The sequence below is a fragment of the Corvus hawaiiensis genome, chromosome 3 (assembly GCF_020740725.1).
Source record: "Corvus hawaiiensis isolate bCorHaw1 chromosome 3, bCorHaw1.pri.cur, whole genome shotgun sequence".
Taxonomy (NCBI): Eukaryota; Metazoa; Chordata; class Aves; order Passeriformes; family Corvidae; genus Corvus; species Corvus hawaiiensis.
In genome coordinates this window covers 45,361,388-45,382,073 of record NC_063215.1, presented here as the reverse complement: position 1 = coordinate 45,382,073, position 20,686 = coordinate 45,361,388, and the positions used below count along the sequence as shown (strand labels likewise).

Below are 20,686 nucleotides of genomic sequence, written 5' to 3'. Positions count from 1 at the left end.
GTAGCTACTGTTGCAGAAGGGAAAGGTCAAAACTGTTTTAAGTCATTAAGGTTAGTGGCACAGATATTCAGTGTGAGGATTCAACCCTTTTTTCTCCTGAAACTATTTCAAAAATTTGTTCATAGCAACATTGCAGGTGCCAAGTTAATGGCTTTGTGACTAATGACAGCTGTCAAGATAAAAAAAAAAGTTTTTGGAAAGTAGCAGTATATGAATTTCTGAAAGATTGAACTAAAAGTTCTAGACATGGTTGAGCTCAGTTTTCTAGGCTTTGTTAAGAAGTGTATGTCCTCTAGCCCAAATTTAGCTATTGAAGAATTGTGTGTAACCTATTGTAGTCATCCAAGTGGTCACTGTAATATTCAGAGAGAACTGGCCAGTACCAAGGATAATTCTTCACACCTGCTTTCATTACTTAGGACTGCCTCCAAGTGTGTTTGTCTCTCTCTGATGCCTGAAGCAAGATGCTCAGGTTGGAGAAGGCAACCTCTTTGTGTTTATTGTATAGGAATATAAATCCTGTGCCTGATGGATGTTGGAAGTAGGTAGGTCGACAAATTTAGGTGTAACCAGGAGAGTAACTGCTCTGTTTGTTGGTATTAACTGAAAATAAACTGACCTATACACTTGTAGGAACCCAGAGTGCCGAGAATATTTCTCCGCCTGTTTTTAAGGATTCTTACCCCCCGGAACAACACTGTTTTAGCCTCCAACCTTGGAAAAAATTACCAACGGTCAGACAAGAACTAGAAAATACAGTGGTGTGAATTAGGTGATAGACTACTATGTAAGATTGTCACAGGGTGAAAAATTTAGAGGTTTTGGGCTTCCCTTTGTAGTAAATAGGTAAGAGTAAAAAATACCAAAATGGAGGATTGTTGTTGTTCTCTAAACCTTCTTCTCCTTCTACTACTCCATGTTCTACAGTAAAAGTAGTTTGGAATGATTGGATAGAAAATTCCGCAGTTCCTAGTCATGTTACTGAATAATTGGTAGGAAAGTGAAAATAATGTACTTTTTTAGTAACTATTGGTTAAAATATCTTTAAAAGGCTGTGTAAATCTTGACAGAGAGGCTTCACTCCTGCTTTTCTGTGCTCTATGCTGTACCTGGGTCACGCTAATGGCTCTGTTCCTCTGATGAGACTTAATAAGCAACTATTTGGAGGCATTGAAACTCAAGGAAAAGTCTCAGTTTATCTTTGAAACACCTTGCAAGGACTTTTACTGGAGGGACTTGATTTACGGCACGGTTCAGTGTCAACACTGGAGAGGTTTTGGATAGTTAGCTTTTTAAAAAACACCACTTGTGTGAGTGACACTGCTCAGCAAGTAATTCACAGTATCCCAGAACAGAGTATCCAAAATAAATGGTTCAATGGTTTATTTCTCCCCATTGTCTATAAAGGGTGCCTACAGCAGTGATGTCAGGCTTAGACAGGAGATTTGAAAGCATACAGTCTTAAAAGTTTCTATGAAATAGAGGCATGCAGGATGCATCCTGTACTGCACAAGCAAAACCAAAAGGTTGACTGCTAATGCAACACACCCGACAGTATCTGTGGTTGTCAGTGCTGAGCATGGGAATAGCAGAGGCTCAGCTTAAAGCTTGCAGTCAAAAACTAGCTCTTGTTAATAATTCAGCATTGTTTTAGCTTGCTGTGTATATAAGCGTTGGTTCTTAGTGTCTTCTTTTTCTTCTGGTCTTTCAAGTCTGCTTCAGTGTTTTCCTCTTATTTTGATTTTTATATTTCTTTGTAGCTTCCATTACTGTAAGTTTTGGAGGCAGTTAGCAATGCATCAAAACCAGTTATAATACAGGTACTGTACACAGAAGCTATGTTCCTAAATCTCATGGAATGTTTTAAAAACATTTTGCATTGTCTTCTCATCTGTTATTTTCACCTTGCTGAGAGCATCTAATTTGTAAACTGAAGAGGTGATGGAGAGTTAGTATTGCTCCTTCCTAGGCAAGTTCCTTAGTAGCAGGAATCCCCACATAAGACAGCAGCCTTACTCCTGGGCAATTGAACCTTTTTAATAAAAAGAGTAATATCTCTTCATAAATATATGAATAATAATAAGTCAAAGTAATAATGTACTTCAGCTCTTAATGAAAAAATCCATTAAACTGAACTGCTTAATCAAATTATTAGTGAGGAAATAAAGCATCACCACAATACAATTTTAAAATAAAAATTCCTTATTTTTTTTTGTTGAGGTAAAGCTATATATATACATTTGAAGTTGATCTGAGAGTGTTTATAATCCATTTTGTGAAACTTTTTTCAAGAAATTTTGGAGTAAAACTGGACATTTTAATTATAGATGTTGCTGAGAATACCAGTGGAGTTCATGGGATCTTATACTCATTGCAGAGCCATTAATTCTGCATGCAAAAAAGGTGTGTTACTGCTGGGATGCTAACTTTTTAATTCATATTTTGTGTTAATAAACCACTTTAAAATGTTGGCAAATTTGTGCAGTGACAGTGTAAAAAATATTTTAAATTACTACATGCTCTCCTTGTTTATACAGTCAAGAATGATTTTGTCTTTCAAAATACATAATTGAATAGAACTATTAACTTACAAAGTTTATTATGTTCTCCAGACTCACTTAAGAAATTTTAGCCACCCTAGAGCTAAAATTACACATCAATTACTAATTTATAAACAACGTTATGTTATGCTCTATCTTATTATTTCAGATCATGGCTGAAATTTCAGTTAGTGTCCTCTGGGGCTTTGGTTAGAAAATTCCCAAATTTAGACTAGAAGCTCATGAGGGAGTTAGAAAGTTTGAGGATAAAAAAATATGAACCATATGAAAATGTGATGGTGTTTGGGAAGAGGGGAGTAGTAAAGCTTTATTTAGGTGTTTATGAAACGTGACTTCATGTGTCTGGAAAGACAAGTATTACATTTCACTGGTCCTTCAGAAACAAGCTAAAATTATTTTAAGGTCTTTGAGCTCTAGGGGGTCATGACAGACCTGAAAGCATATAGTATGAAAGCATATGGTATGCTTTCAGAATAATGGGTTTTGACCTTCAACTCAGAAAAAACTTCTTACCTTAATGGAAGGGGCACATGATACAACTCAGAACTTTTATTCTGGAACCTGAATATGCAAAGATGCATTTGTAAGACTGTCTTCTTTACAGCTCTGTGAATTCAAATTATTTGGTTTTATAGGACTTTGAGGAAACTGGAAAGAGCTGTTAAGATGTGAATAACATAAAGTATCATAAAACTGAAATTCTGTCAGTTTTTACATGCTTATGTTCTAATATTTTTTCCTCCGGTGTTGTCACATTAAACTCTCCATCTGACAGTGCTGCTTTGGCATTACCGTGTGCCCCCCTGTCAGTCCTTCCTCAGTTTTCTTGCTCATTTGGTTGCATCTCCTCATTCTTTGCTTCCAGCAGATAAAAAAAAGCCATTGTCCCACACTGGTACCTTGCCCATGATTTAGATATCCAGTTTGACTTGTCAGAGAAGAAGTTGTGCATATGTATTTGGAAGAGGATAAGAATTACCTCCTCACCTAGTCTTACAGACAAATAAAAATGTTCCACATTACCTCCTTCAGGATACTTTCTTTAATTTTTCACTTTGCTTGTATTTTGTCTTGCTTGTATCCAATTTGTGAATTAAAGAGAAGTCAAAATACTTTTGTTGCAAATTAATTTCTTAAATGACACAAATACTGAGCAAGATTAAGGCGTTTCAACCTTTCTCCTGTCTGTAGGAGTAAATAAATAGACTTGTCACTAGAGATCTAAAGCCAATGGCACAGGAGACAGTATGTTGCATTATATCTCATGGGTGAACTGGAGCTCCAAAGAGTTTCTACACTTTACAGGCTATAGAGATGGAGATTGAAATGAGATAGTTGGTAGAACCACTGAGATTTTTAGAAATTGCCAGCCCAGGTATTTTATTTTAATTGGTTTTAATATTCTAAAGTCCAGCTGAAAAATTAGCATGCCATGAAAAAAAGATTCATATATTTCTAGTAATTATTCCAAGGAACAAACTCAGGATGGGAAAAGTTCTGTGGAGCAGAAGCTCTCATTCCTGCATAGCTGCACAGACAAGGTGGGACTAGGACTAGGACTGCCAGGAGAGGCATAAAGGCAATGAACCTCTGGAGGGTGATTTGTTCCTGGGTCCTTTTGCTGGATTGAGTTCACTGGGCTGCATCCTGCTCCTATTACCTTCCAGTCTCAAGAATGCTGTTTAACAACATTAGCATCTTGAAAAAGTACGTGGGGGGTTTTTAATGGCATGATGAGAGTCTCACCCCAGAAGAGCCCTTTTCTTAGACCCAGTAGGGCTTGCTTAGAAGAATAGTCTCCTGATTACTTAAGCAATAGAACCAAGACTAATAGTAACGTCTAGGTTCTACACCTCAATGTGCAATATGGGATCACGTCTTCTTTCCTTATGAGTTTAGTTTGTATAAATCATAATGAGTGCTTTGATTTTCATGACTTTCCGTAAGTATTGCAGGCAAAGATAAATGTTTTGCTTGGGTTATGCATTGAAATATGTGATATTTAAGAGCAGTTTTGATCTATAAATATCCCAAATGCATAAGCATATTGATTAAGCAATTCTTTATTCCTGTGTCTGCATAAATTAACTTTAAGCAGCATGGTTAATGCATTTCCAGAGAATGCCAGACTTTATTTTGGGTTCATTTACAAAGATTTAAGAGTTAAAGGCAGTGCGTGTCAGAGATTTTGCTGCATGCATTTAGGTATGCTAAAGAATTTTAGGATCAGAGTTTATCTGATTGCTTTCTTTCTTACATTTTTTAATTGTATTTTCTGTGGCTTTGTTTTTGTTTTCCATTCTGTGCAGAATGGGTTGCTTGTGTGAGGTCCAATCTCCTGGTTTTGTGCTACCTGCATGACGTGAAGAATGTCCTGCAGCTTCATGACCTAGCCACTGGCGCACATCTCAAGACTTTTCCCCTAGAGGTTGGCAGTATTGTGGGATATAGTGGCCAAAAGAAGGACACTGAAATATTCTACCAGTTTACTTCCTTTTTATCTCCAGGTAAGATTTTTTGTCTGAAGTTATTGTTTGTTTTCCCGAGAACAGTGTCTTCCTCATTTTCTGTAGTTTAGTAGTTATTTGGTATGTCTAAGATGCAGATAAAACTGCTTCCACCCACGTTAGCAGTGGTTGTACACATCAAAATGTATCAGTCCTTGATCCATCAAGGCTAAATAATGTGCCTACTAGTATTTGAGACACCTGCATTAAGACTCAAGACTAACTTGTACTGGAGATAAAATTGTAGCATTTTCACAGTTCTTGCTTCATACAGCAGGATAGAAGGTGAAAAACTCAGTAAAAGATAATTGTTAATGTGTTTGATGTGATTTTTTTCACAAGTTTAAGGAACATTAATAGAAGTCACAGAAATTGTTCTCTGACAGTTTTATGATCCATTTATGCATAGCCTTATATGAGCATCCTTACTATCTGTCCTTACAGTGTTGGATTGCTGTAGGAATCTTCTTTGTACAGTCCTGCAAAGCTGGAGCTGTCCAAAGCATTACGTAATACAGGTGTGGCAAAACAGTAAATAATCTAGCATTTTGCATTGGAAGGGAGTTTCTACACAGTTGTCAATCTAGTATATGACAAGAAAATGTATTTACTGTTCACTCTTCTTTTCTTCTTCTTTCTTTATGGCCCAAACAATCAATACCTAATACAAGACAGGATTCAAATATGGAGGAGCAGATAGGCTTCAGGATCTTTATCTTCTTCCAAGGATGTGTATTGTAAGGGGATAAAAAATGTTCTTATAGCATCTGACCTATGTTTTTGCTCTGTTTCAGTTAGAACACAGCAACGTTATGTTGCAAAATGGCTGTATAATAGTTTTGATAAGTTTGCTGGTTTTGCTAGAAAGGAATACGTCAAATTATCAAAATTAGGTTTCAAACTTGGCAGATAAGAAGTGTGATGAATTTCCTATTATGTTACTCTTTACATAAACAGAACTATGATGTGTTATGTTTTCAGTTCCTCTTTTAAACAACATTCAGATTGTTGTAGGTATTGCAGCTCAAGAGTAGCTTGAGGACACTCTTGCATTTATCTCTTAACTTCATCCACCTTGATGGTTCGTAGTTCACTTGCCCACATCATGGGCCAGAAGTTGCCAGTTTTACAGGCCTGCACTATTCATCTCAGCTAAGCCAGCAGAGTCTCTGCAGCTGTGTAGGGGAAGTGCACAGATCTGTTTTAGCCTGTGGCTTTCCAGCCGGCCAGTAATGGCTTCTCTCACTGCCTGCTGGCTGCTTAGGCAGATTGTTTTTCTCCTTTTCATTCATTTGCTTAGCATCTACAAAAAATTCACTATGTCATAGCTCTGCTAACTGGGGCAGAGTGACCTGGAATCTGGAAGAAAAAGGGAAGGTAAGAAATGTAAGTAGACTGTATGGGGATAAGGAAAGAATGAGGAAAGCAGAGAGGTAATTTTTAGGTAGATTTATGGATCCTCCTTAGTTTGTGTGAAACCTTCATTCACCTCATCAGTGGAATAATCATACAAACGGTATGGGGCTGATCCTTGGTTAACCAGATATTCCTACTTTACTATTGGAAATCAATATAATTTGCACTTGTATTAAGTTGGATTACTGGGTTTTTTTCTAATGAGAAATAAATTAATACCTACAACAAAAGTAATAGTAAACATATATATGAAATAATGAATAAAGCAGTTCTAAACCCATATATGTTGACACCATGAAATAATTTTTGTTATTCCCTGAAAAATATGGTTATCCCCGCTGTCCACTCTAGTCAGATGCTTAGGTGACCACTCTGTTGTTTTGCATTTATTTAGCACCCAGCAAAACAGTTAGAAATATTACAATGCTTTTTGATATTAACTTCTGTGGCACTAAAAATAGAACAAGAGATGCAGTAGCAGGGGTTGAATTGCATATTACTATAACATTAGGTTGATTTGCTCTGGAAATGCAGTCTGTGACTGTGCTTACCCTTCCTCATGTGGTTTGCTAAGACGTGGCAATTCTGCCTGCTCTGTGTGCAGCGTTTGCCAATACATTACCCAGCCTAGGCAGCTGCCTGTGTGTCAAACAGCTGCTCTGCCTGTTACTGCCTGGAGCGCCTTACACTGCAGTTTTGCATCATTTTCTGGATCCTAATCTTTAAGGATAATGCTGCCTTAATGCTTCTTTGCACCTGATTACGCTTGCTAGTCATTTTGTGATAAATGAAAAAAAAATTCCAGCAGATTAGGGGAGTCCTTTTAGTCCCCTGTTAATGCCCTGTTATGGCAAAAGGCTTTATTGGTTGCTAGAAATGTTAGTTTACATCTGCATTTTTTTATCAATCTCTATCTTCCTGATCTTCTAGTCTACAAAAGTGACTTAAAGAGACAATTCCCTGGTATCAGATAAGTTTCCTCATTATTTCGTGTTTTAGTCAGTATGAACTTTTATAGTTATAACTTCTGTAATAATTACTTCTGTTTCCTGAATGTATCTGTAATACACAAAATACAGCAGTATTTCAGTCAAGTCCTGCCCACCTTGGTTAACTTTATTACATTGAGGATCCCAGTAAAGTGCTTACTGCCATACCTTTTAGTGTTCTTTTCCCTAATATATGTTTTAAATTTTGCAAGGACCAGCTTGTTGTAAAGGAGAAAAAGAAAGGATAATTAACACTCAAGTTAGTTTATGTATCACATGTATCCGTAGTACAGGCATGAATATTAGGATTTTTTAGTATGTTAACCAGTGTGCAAACACCACAGTCATGTTGTATGACACATACTTAAATGTTATTAGGGTTGAATGACAGGAAATACGTTTTATCGTTTAAATGCAAATTTATTAGTGGCTAATTACACATCTGTGTAGTGTCTAGATAGCTGCAGTCCCTGTGACTCAGTCTCTGCTGAAACCTAGAAGTTTTATACTGTTTATAGATACGAGTTTTGTCGTGTGCACAGCCCTTTGGAAATCATATATACAACTCAAGTGAAGTTGTCTTCAAACCTGCAGGATCAGGATGTAAAAGAAATTACAGAAGACTGTATTTTGTTCAGTTCCATAGGTAACCTGTGCTAGTCTGCCACAATTTCAAGTGGATGTTTAGCTCTTACTGTTACCTGGAGTCCATTTGAATTTTAATTTCAAATATTTTATCACAAGGAGAAAAATGTTGACCTGAGTGAAATTCTTGATATATTTATTCTCAGTCTGGTGGATCTAAAGGGAGTGTTTTAAAATTGGCTTTATATTTCTTTCTTCCAGCATTATCATTCTCGATAAGTGCTTTCTAACTTCATGAAAACACTTTTTTTGCCCTATTTTGCTTAAGCCCCCTGGCTTTATGTGAGTGGTGAGAATTACTCTTTCTGTACAGAAAGCCTTTGCACCCTCCCTAGATGAAGTGCATGTATGTAAGTGTTAAATTATGTAATAAATGAAAAAATGTGTCCAGGAGTACTGTTTTTCACCCTGCTGAGTTACCTTTACCATTCATTACTCCATCACAGTGCCTAAACTGTCGTCTTTTTAATGATAGCTATGTATTAAGCTGTCAAACTTGCACTGTATTCTGTATTTTAGGTATTATATATCACTGTGATCTGACCAAAGAGGAACTGGAGCCAAGAGTTTTCCGAGAAGTGACTGTTAAAGGATTTGATCCTTCGGTTTACCAGACAATTCAGGTAATAAACATGAACCCTGCTGTCTTGCTCTAATCGCCTATGGCAGAGCTCAAGACAATTGGACTTGGCTCTTGGAGAGGAGACTTGCTTTAGAACCGTACTTTGGTTTTGAACTGAAATACTATTGTAGGTTCAGACAAGTAACTCAGTGTAGTAGCGTGAAGACTCCTTTGGAGGTGCCTATTACACATAGTGAAAGTGTATAAGAATTAGCTAAATTTAAGGTTCATAACATTAAGAGAAATTACTTCAATGGAAAACAGCGTAAGCTACAGATCATATGGAACAGGTTCAGGAAAATACAGCGTTCTTCACAGACAACTGCTTTGACCTCATAACAGGTATTGTGAGTAAAAAAATTATACGAAATATACATTTTAAGTAGTAAGTGATCTTTCCACTAAACACAGCTTTGGTAAGACCCTGATAAAATACTATGCCCTGGTCACGACTTTTAAGACAGGTATGGAACTTCTAGAGGGAGTTCATGGAAATTTGTTGAAACCATAGAATCATTTAGGTTGGAAAGACCTTTTAAGATCAAATCTGACCATAAACCTAATATTGCCAAGTCCCACTAAACGTGTCCCTAAGTGCCATATCTACTTGTCTTTTAAAAGCCTGCAGGGATGGTGACACAAGTAAAATCATTAGGGGTCTAGAAAAACAGTCATTATATTGGGATTCTTAGCATATTTAAGACTTGCAATTTATAGAATAAATACTGGAGGATGGATTCATTATTTTATATGTAGGATTTTTTCATCTTCTGGTGTAAGAGTAAGAATGGAATTGAGGCTTTTTCTTTCTATAGGCAAAGGCATAACAATGTCTAGTGCCAAAAGTGGAATTTTAATAAGCTTAGCCTTGAAAAAGGTGAAATTATGTAGAAGATAAGCAACAGTGTGACAGCATGGCTTGGAGTCTTTGAAAAGAGATTAGATACTTCTCTTAATATCTTGTTTTTAATTTTGCCTCTGACATATGCACAAGGCAGATTCTCTAAAAACATCAAGACAGTAGTATGTATGCATGAGGTGGTTGTAAATAGCCCCAACTGTTTGTCTCTGCATCTCCAGACAGAAATAAGAGTGTGGTAGAGGACAATTTGCTGTAAGTGTTCTCACAGAGAATACGTTTTTGTTGCTTCACTCAAATTCATTAAGGGACTTCCGCAGGATAACTTTAGGGCAGAGTGAGCTGGGTAAGAGAAAGAAAACGTTCTCTTTAGGAAAGAACTTGGTACAATTACAATGCTGCCATCTAACCCAGAAGGATAATAATGAAACACAAATAGACATGTAATTTGAAAGGGTATAGGAGAGGTTGCTATAAATTAGAAATAATGTATTTTTCTAGTAAATCAAATTTTATAAAATAAATGTCTGGAAAAAAAAATCTCGTTTTACACTTAAATCAATTACACTAAATCAAGTAAAAGTAGAACAGCAATATAAATAATTTCAGGAGGAGTAAAGGAGGAAGCATGCTGTTGCTATGCCCTTGGAAACATGCACTGTCTGAAGCACTGGCAGAGATTCACTGCTAGGCTGTAATGTGGTGGAAGTCAGTATCACTGTTTCTGGTTTTTTCCTTTCTTGGCTCCTGCTCAGTTCTAGCTCTAGGAAAATGTGACCTGTGTAGTTACACTGGGATCAGTGCTTATAAAGATCACTCCTGGCTCACTGGTCATCCAGTTTTGCCTTCTACCAACAAATGATCTCAGTACACCAACATCTTGGAAATTAGTTTTTGGTGTCTTTCATTCATATCCATGGTGAAGTCTCAGCTGAGCTGTGAAAAAGGCTGTTTGTCAGGGCCAGGGCTGGGAGTGCCTGCTCAGGTTTGTAGTAACTGAGCCTGTCAGTGCTGCACAGGTCAGATGGACTCCAGTCTTCATTTCCATTTGTGTGGTCTCGCTTAGAGCCTTGGTGGTGCTTCTGCTTGGAGGAGGGAAAGGGGATGGAAGGGTATCAAAGCAGGGTATAAATGGCTATCAACCTAGATGAATGCATAGCCATTTCAAAACTCGGGCAACATTGCAGGGATTTGTGAAAAAAAATCAAGAACAAGAATGCAAGAAATATACTGAAAGTAAGCAAAACCTGATTACTGTAGAAGAATGAACAATGCTGCAGAATCTATTTAATAATTTTAATTTCCATGAGAATTACTAAGTGGTAAAGGATAATGTTGCTGACTCTGTCCTAATACATGTCCTTAATGAAAGGCAGGTCTCCTGCCAAGGTTCTTTCTTCATTCTTATATACCTGAAGAAATACCTACTAATACTAGCAATCTTCCCAGTTTCGCTGTGTAGCATATATGAAACTGTAATGAGTTGTTCTTTAACAGTCTTTCAATGTAACTGGGTCAAGATTTGAACTGAAATGTAAGGTGTCGTGTATATGAAACCTGAATTAATGGCGATTGGAAAATTGCCACAGTGCCTGTTTTTTGGTCTTTCAAATCCAGTCTACAGTATTTGGTAGAAGTTGTAAAGTGCAAGGGTGGACCAGTGATAAATTTACTACACTAGGAAAAGTTGTGGTAGAGCTGCTGCATTTTTTGTACCTAGGGTTAAGATCTTACACTCTGACAGCCCAAACTAAGAACAAATTAGCCAACTTGCACTGAAGGGAGAGCTGTTTCAACATACCTGACTTTTGCACCAGGGTAAGAGCATGTTTGTAAGTTATCGGCTCCATGGGACACCCTGCAAGTACATAGTCTGATTTATTGTGCTGTAGCTTGTGCTTATGCCCTTACCTTGAAAGACTCTGTGACCTCCATGAAAAAGTCAAACTGTTTAAAATGCTTGCCACACATCAAAAATTTATCCTAGCTACTTTTGTTAAATGATACATTAGGTTGCATTAATTACTCTGCCAAGCACTTCTTGAAATTTGGTTTTGTTTCCCTGCGTACTTCCATCTATCACAATGGCAGACTTTTTCAGGAGATGGCCTGTGGTGGGCTTTACAGAAGGAAAAAACACTTTTTCAGGAACTTAAAAACAGCACTTGCCCTAAGATGTTTGCTGTGCTAATAACTCAACTGTTGGTTTAAATAAAAAGCCTTTATTTTATCTTTGTAAAGTTGCAGCCTTTATTTTATCTTTGTAGAGTTGCCAACTACGTTCTTATATACCTCCCCATGTTAGCACCTCACAGTGACACTTTATCATGGATAAACAGTCTTCTGGTGTGGTTCACAGCTCACCTACTTTTAGGCTGATGCGTAGGCTTTTAAGTGTTAAAATTGCAACAATAAAAATATTGATTGGCTCCTTTCGCCATTCTTTGAATACCCTCCAGTACTTAAAATACTTTGAGATGAACCAAAAGTAGATGCAGCTATTGAGAGATGCATTTTGGATTAGCTCTTGCAGAAGGTGAAATTCATAGAACAACTTGGTTTTACAACTTAGTTTGATTAAAAAAGCAGCTGCTGTTTAGATATTGCTGCACAGATGCAAGAAGCTCAAGTCTTAAAAAGGATATTTCTCTTCAGGCTGGAATGAATTTCCTCCTTTCTTTTGCAGAAATTACTTTTGCAGGTGAAGTAATTTTCATGAGAATTTTTTTCTTTTCTTGCTCAGTCTTTCACTCCCATCACGAAGCCCTTGCAGTACTGATTTCAAGTTATGAGGCATTGATAGGGAAAATTTGTCTACAGTCATTGTCATTCCAAGTGGAACTTTACACCATACAGTTTGGCACAGTGATTAAGCTCTGCTTCAGGGAAATAAAACACTCAGAGAAGATGAGTCAGGCTTGAGGTTGATTGGCAGAGAAACTTGTGTACAGCACCTGCCCATGCTATTCCTGGATCTTGCTGTTGCTGGTGGTATCATTCCATGAGCATTAGGTTCCCTCATTAATATAAAAATAACAGAGGAAAGCAGTGTCCTCTGAAAACTGTAGTAAGCTCAACCTGCAAAGCAGTGCAAGAGCTGATACTATAATTAGCTCTGGTTTTTTCAGTGTAGTTATAAAGTGGTCTTAATGTTGTTTCTTCCCCTTATCCAAATATATATCATAAAATCAAAGAATGGTTTGAGTTGGGAGGGATTTCAAAGATCATCTAGTTCCAACCCCACTGCCATGCGCGGAGACATCTTCCACTACATCAGGTTGCTCAAAGTCCCGCCCATCCTGGCCATGAACCCTTCCAGGGATCATGCATCCACAGTTTCTCTGGGCAACCTGTTCCTGTGCCTCACCATCCTCACAGTAAAGACTTTATTTCTAATATCTCATCTAGACCTTCCCTCTTGCAGATTAAACTCATTTCCCCTTGTTCTATTGCAATATGCCCTTATAAAAAGTCCTTCTCCAGCTCCTTTACAGGCCCCTGTTAGGGACCGGAAGGCCACAATTAGGCTACCCCAGAGCCTTCTCTTCTCCAGGCTGAACAACCTCAACTCTCTCAGCCTGTCTTCATAGGAGAGCTGCTCCAGCCCTCTGATCATCTTCGTGTGCCCCTTCTGGACCTGCTCTAACAGGTTGGTGTCCTGCATATGTTGGCCACCCCAGAGCCGGATACAGTGCTCCAGGTGGGGCCTCACCAGAGTGGTGACTTGCTGGCCATGCTTCCTTGGATGCAGCCTTGGACACAGTTGGCTTTCTGAGCTGTGAGTGCACATTGCTGGGGCACATTGAGTGTCTGGTCAACCAACACCCCCAAGTATTTCTCCTCAGGACTGCTCTCAATTCATTTCCACCCTGCCTATATTTGTGCTTGGGATTGTCCCGATCCAAGTGCAGGAGTTTGCACTTGGCCTTGTTGAACTTCATGAGGTTCACACAGTCCCACCTCTCAAGCCTGCCAAGGTCCCTCTGGATGACATCCCTTCCCCCAGCGTATCCACTGCACTGCACAACTTGGTGTCAGCAAACTTGCTGAGGATACTACTCTCAATCCCACTGTCCATGTTGCTGACAAAGATGTGGTGCAGCACCGTCCCAAATGCCAACCCCATTGACCGAAACTCTTGAGTGCAACTTTCTATATGAATAGATAATTGTAAGTTGGAGAAAAGTTCAGTAGCTTTGAATCTATCTGCTGAGACAAAGCACTTTTACACCAGAGAGCTAAAGGCATGTACTTTACGCTGATTCTAGGCAGAGACAAATAATGCTCCCCATTTCTACAGAGGAGTAAGTAATTTTGGCATCATTTTCATCCCTTTCCTAAGAATCCATCACAACCAAAATGGGGTTGATTTTTGAAGAGCTGGACTTTCTTTCTTCTCACAGTATTTGGGGTTTGAATCCTGCTGTGATCTCATGGGATGGGAGGATAGAATTAATGCTTGGGGAAAACAAGTTGCTTATTGTTGTTTGTTTCTATTTTATTCTTTTTATTTCCTTGAGGTTTTGTATTGCAGTAAGGAAGAAAATGAGTTCAAGAAGTGTTTGGACAATACTTTCGGACACATAGTGTGACTCTTGGGATGATCCTTGTGGGTCCCTTCCAACTTGGCATAGTCAGTGATTCTGTGAAATACTGCGGGGGGAAGGAATGTGACAAACACCACAGTTTTAGTGCTTGCCACATTATGGCAGACACCTGCTCTCTTGCAGGGGGGAAATAAACTTTGAACCACTTCTTTCAGAGCTCCCAGGAAGGAGGTTGAGGGCTTTGGCTCTGATCTCACCTAGTGTTTTGGCACCAAGGCACCAGTCTCACTCTGGAGGACATCAACAAAATTACAGTGACAACTGTGACAGCATTGGCGGTTTGCCTGTGTGAATGTAGTGTCTTAGGGCCCTGGCATGTGGTTGTTACAAGCACCACATTTGTCTGCCATTACCTCTTCTAATTGGAGGTCAACGAAGAAACACTAACTGAAAATGTAACGCTCTAGTTTAAAAGCCCTTGCAGTTCTTGAAAGCCAAGAGATTGTATATTAAATATGTTACATATTTGCAGCCACATTACACTCCTTTTTAAAGGAGGAAATTGTCAGAATCAAGGACTTTACATCTAGATAGAGTATCAAGAGATGGATTTCCTATGATGACCTTAAATGCTCTTGAACTTTGAAAACCATATGCCAGAGTAGCAGAGTAGCAGTTGGCTCTACATCCATTATATTTAAGTAGTCCCATCCAATGCAGTTCAGAGATTCCTTAGGTATCTGGAGTAGGAACCAGATCTCTCTATTCTAAGTAAGAGGATGAAGCAATAGACTTTGCATTGCTTTCTTCACCAATCCAGTTCAAGTCCTGTTTTAAGGTCTAAATGTCTGGATTTGCTCTATCCCCTTATATACCACAGGGGACTGATGCACAGTTTATGTTGGGAGCTTTTGTTCAGCAGAATGCAGAACAATGGAAATGTGGTTTAGGATGGAGGGGAGTGCAAAACTGCTCTTAGAAAGAATTAGCACACTACCAGACTGTTGCAGTGGGGATCCTGCAACACGCATATATCAAACCAGGAGTCCCGTGGAAAGGAAATATATAATGGACAGACAGATTCTTGCTAGCTGTTTCAGAGATGTTTATTTCTCCAGCCGCATGGCCGGAGCTCTGCCGAGGAACTGTTCCAGTCACGGGACCAAGGGTCCTTCTGCCCGCGCAGGGAACACAAACCAACCAATGGGAACGAGGCTGAGCAGGGGCAGGGAAGCCCCGTGTCTGTGCCCTCAGGGCCCCTCTCCCAGGGCTACACGGCAGGGGAGGGACCCCAACACCTCACCCGTTTTATTTTAATAAAAGGAGAATGAAAACAACTGGATAAACATAACAAGAACAGTTTCAAAACAAAACAAGCCACCCTCCTGAGTCTTTAAATGTCCAAACAGATTCTCTGGAACATCTTAGGGCTGACAGAAGGGAGACAGGACTCTCTGAGCATGCTTTGTGGGGAAACTGAGGCAGGAGAGGGTTTAACTTCTTCCCTCCCCCTTTTCATCCCCCACTCGGCATTGGAAAGGGATTTTTGGGGAAACAATTGGCAAAAGCATGGTTTTGTGAGGGAAACCATGGATGAAAAAACGGACTGGGAATACACTGGGGGTAATAGGACATAGGGTAAAAGGGAAAGGTGGGATTAGGAAAGGGAAACTGTAGGGGGGGCTTACAATGGAGATACTGTCTAACATGACTACGATTTTTTGCATATATACTGCCTTTTACAGGAACACCATCAGGCCCAGTGACCTGCGATGCTTGTAACCCTTTTCTTCCTAGTACAATATTAAATTCCACCACCTCTCCATCTCCCAAGCTTGGGATGCATTTTTCAGGGTTATTCTTTTTAATAGCAGTTCTATGCACGAATATGTCTTGCTGGTTGTCACACCTTGTTATAAAACCATAATTTTGCTTAACATTATACCATTTTACTATCCCTAAGGTCTTAGTTGCTATGATCTTTTCCTTTTTCCGAGTGGCTGCTGTTTTCTGTCTCGCTGCGTCTTTGCTCTCTCCTTCGGTCGCTCCCGTGTTGGAATTGTCGGGGCTGCTGGTGCCTGCGCGCTCTTCCCGGGGTCGCGTTCGGGGCTGCGCGGGCCGGGCCGGGCCACGCCGCTCAGTTCTCCGTGCGTCGCCTCCTCTGGTCGCAGCTTCGCTGCCGATGTCGGGCGCTGCACCCACGTCTCGGCCGGGCCCCCGAGCGATGACTCCCCCGCGCCCTGCTCCAGCGCGCGTCTCGGCTGGGCGCGGCTCCGTTCTACCGCCATCGCCGCCAGCCGCTGCCCGCGCGCCGCCCCTCTCAGTCGGGCGTTCCCGGGGCTCGCTCCACCACGCGCTGCACAGGACCGGGCGGGCACCGCCGGGTCCCGCCGCGCCTCGCTCCGCCACCGACACTGCGGCTCGCGTGGCTCCGCCCGCGCGCGGGAACTGCCTCGCTGCTGCTCTCAGAGCGCTCGGTGCACGTGGCCTGGGCCGCACGGTCCCTGCGCCAGGATTCCCTTCACCAGGACACAGCTGACATTGCTCAACAGTCTCGGTAACTAAATAATATTCACGAAAATATTCTTCCATCGGCATATATTTTGACTCCAGTATTAACTGTGTCCAAACGGTTTTCCAAAAGCCCTTGGTAAGAATTAAATCCCAAGAAACATAGAAAAAGTTCTTAAACAACCATGCCAGGAAGTGTTTCAGTTCTTTTTGAGCTTGAATCAAGCTAAAATTTACAAATCGTTGTTCAAGAATCATTTTAAGTTTAAGATAAATGTCCATATGCGGCTCTGAGAGCCAAGAGTCTTCCCACGGTTCCTCCATAGTTTAGATATGGAATAGCAAAGCAAAACCAAGAAGAGGAATCCAAAGTTTCCAGGGTTTACTCACACAAATCAGTCGCTTAGGGATCGGGGATCGTTCTGCTCACAAATCTCCACCATTTGTTGCAGTGGGGATCCTGCAACACGCATATATCAAACCAGGAGTCCCGTGGAAAGGAAATATATATATGGTCAGACAGATTCTTGCTAGCTGTTTCAGAGATGTTTATTTCTCCAGCCGCATGGCCGGAGCTCTGCCGAGGAACTGTTCCAGTCACGGGACCAAGGGTCCTTCTGCCCGCGCAGGGAACACAAACCAACCAATGGGAACGAGGCTGAGCAGGGGCAGGGAAGCCCCGTGCCTGTGCCCTCAGGGCCCCTCTCCCAGGGCTGCACGGCAGGGGAGGGACCCCAACACCAGACCACACAATGTGGGGAATAATACTAAAATACTAAAATAATACTCTCTGTGTTCATTTGGATTGTCATATAGGCTTTGTGATTCACTAGTTCCAAGCTTTTAATAGTAAATTGTTTATTTTTTCTGCTGAGTATGCAGGGAGTTGGAGAGCTTTTTAAGATGGAAATGTCTGTAGAACCTCTAGACTTTATAAAAATGCTCATTTGTTTTAAGCCTACAAGAGAAGTGATTGCTTAGTAGTCTTAACTAAAGCTCATTATGAAATATTATTCTTATGCCTTACTCAGTAGAACTTTTGTTTGAACTTGCAGTGGTTTGTTTTCCACTTTTCTAGTGAAGGGAGATGTTAGTTGGCTTACTTAATCCCAAGATGCATTCCACGCTCCATTTCTTTCTCAGAATTCCTTAAAACACAAGGCAAAATAGCATGGACTAAAACAAACCCGTAACCATTGAACATAGTGTAGTGAATTCCTTTTTACACACAGGAGTTTTAAACAAGAGCTTAAGCAATTGTAGTGGAGCTTAAAGGATTGCCTCACATGTCTTAAATGATTGCATTGTTGGTTGTAAATAAAAAATAGTTTTGATTTTTACGGTAAATGGGAAAATACCTTTTGCCATCAAAAATATTTAAAAAGTCATTCAGTCAGACACCTTAAATGAGCACGTGTGTTAAAGTCTTCAGGAACCTCAGTAGGTAGGTTCTTTGCTTATAAAGAGATATTAAAATTATAATATTGTAGTGAAAATACTTGGGATTTGTCTTCTTTCTAAACAAGTCACTGAAAACTTCTTCCCTTCTATTTTTCCTCCAACTTTCATATTCACTCCTCTGATTGAACTCACCTCCAGTAATTAAGCATGAACACATTGCTATTTTAATTAACTCTTACTCACAAGTATGAATTCTATTTAATGTTCCTCAGTGGGAATCTACCTCCAACTTTTCTTCTCCCATTTGTACAGGCTTATCCATGTTATTTCTCAAAGGTAGTGAATATTATTAACTTCATTCTACAGGAACAGAAACATTCAGAATGAAATTTGTCTGTGGCTCTACATTGATGAGGTGTTGCTCTGGGGATACGGTTTGCTGTTCTAATGGCAGTGGTTTGCTGATCCTCAGAGTTGAGTTTTCAGATGTGGATTGAAAACTTCATCAAGACAGTTATTAAAATCTTACACAAATAGCAGTTCAGAGAACTTCAGCATCAATAAAAAGCCCCCTCTCAATACGTCTAATAGTAATAAAGGCAGACAACATGCAGTCTTTTGATCATTATGGTGTTTGTGTGTCTTGTATAGTGCAGATTGAATGGCCGATACCATCCATGGTGGAAGGTCAAACACAGAATGGTTCCACAAAAAAAATGCTCTAAAGCCTCTTAGCCTCTTTATAGCTGTTTAATTCTTGCTTAAACCAAGTAGTCATAAAAATGGGAAATTTCAGCACAGTCCTCTGCTGAAAGAAAAAAGTGATAGCTGCCCCTTTTCTCACTAAGAGGATAAATGTCAAACTTTGGCACGCCAGCATTGTTCAGAATGAGAGTGCTCCTCTGCTGAGTGGGAATATTTCTATTCATCTGCCCACCCATCACTTTGCCTCATGGAGCCTGGCCGGGGAGGTGGGGTTTAATTGTGATGATAATGCTGCATTGAGGACAGATTGCTCTGGGACCACAATCATGAGTTTTATTCACACAGCTGGCAAAAGATCATTAGATGATTGCAGTTGTCAGTCATCGTTGGTGTGGGCCAGCATTCGAGCCACTGACCCAGCAGGGAGAGACACACTGACTTCCTTTACTAGGCCCCCAAGATAACCAGACTTTCCTGGTTGTATTTTTCAGTACTGTGCTAGCAGTGTCATGTAAGTCCATTTAATAGTCATTAGGTTTCCGAGGAAGAGGATTTACTTTTAGTAAGAGTTATATACACAGATATATATCTGTCTGTGCCACAGGACAGTGTTTAAATTCAAACAGATTTCCAGAACAGTAGCAATTATAGTCATTTATTTGATAGTGAAGCTCATATTACTTGAAAATGAAATGTTGGTCGCTCTGTTAATAGGTGTTTGCACATCTGTAGTATACATATGGGCAAGTTTTAAAAATGTTTTCTTTGGTTTTAACATGTAAATATTTAATATTTAAATTTTTAAACCATTTTCTCAAGTTTAACTAATACAGATCCATAATGCAAGTGGTGGATTTTTCAATATGTCTCTGTTCACCAGCTGTTCCTGTAGATTTTGTTACATATGTGAACTCCCTGGATGGCCTTCACATTTCTCAATCATAGTTTTATGAAAGGCAAAAGGGAGTGAGAAGGGAGGCGATAGTTCTGTTTTAGGAGTCTGTCTTTTCCACTTCTGCTTTTGAGGCTTCTCTTCTTAAAATCATATAAAATCTGTATAAGAACAATCTCAGAAGCTCATCTAACCCACTGGAGACCCAGGAGGTAGGACACTGGCTTTTCCTGCAGGAAGAGAGGAACCAGCTCCTACTGCCCAACAGGTGGCTGCAGCTGTGAACAGAAAAACCTGCCATAATAAACAAGGAGCAAAAAGACTGGGAAGAGGAAGAAACTACAATTCCTGAATGTGGACATGGTGGTGATGTGGGCATGTACCCATGTCCCAAAACTGGCCATTGTGGCTAGAGCACACTGATCTGTCCTGGGCACTGTGGCAGGTCACTTCTGCCTGTACTATTCCTGACTGGTTTCCGTCTGCCTTATGTTTAAAAGCCTTCACTCCCTAGGAAATCTGTCCCAGGTTCTCACTGAGTTTACTGTTAAAAAGCTTTTGCAGTGAATAGGGGATACACCACCTAAAGGCCTCACCTGAATTCCCTTCTTGAGTTTGAAATGTGTTGCTTTGTGTCCCTCACTGACATGGAAGACAATTAGTTCTCTTCTAGTTGCAGCCAACTTCTGCGTGTTTAGAGATTGTCACTGTGTCTCCCTCAGTTTTATTTTCCTTTAGACTAAAAACAATCAAAACAAAAGAAAAATCTGTGCTCTGTTCAGTTTTTCTAGTGGATTGTATTTCGTGGGCCTCCTATCACTCTGCTTTTTCATCCTGGAATCTATTTAGATGCTCAGCATATGGTGTGTCATGGTTTCAACTGAACATAGCATTCCAGCTGAGGCTTTGCAAATGTGAATGCAACAGGAGCGGTTACTTCATAACATCTTGCGGGTGAGACTTTGGTTTATGTCCTCATGTAGGGTTTGCCTTTTCCCTAACAATTCATTGTTCAAGTTCAGTTTGGCATG

The 20,686-nt window shown here is 40.0% G+C and overlaps 1 protein-coding gene across 1 annotated transcript in view; it reads left to right on the top strand.

Moving 5' to 3' along the window:
- Positions 1-20,686, top strand: part of LOC125323191 (prolyl endopeptidase) — a 94,520-nt gene that overhangs the window by 47,604 nt on the left and 26,230 nt on the right. The window contains exons 9-10 of the mRNA XM_048297929.1: positions 4,871-5,068; positions 8,638-8,741. Of these exons, the coding sequence (XP_048153886.1) occupies positions 4,871-5,068; positions 8,638-8,741 (302 nt within the window). The remainder of the gene's footprint in view (positions 1-4,870; positions 5,069-8,637; positions 8,742-20,686) is intronic.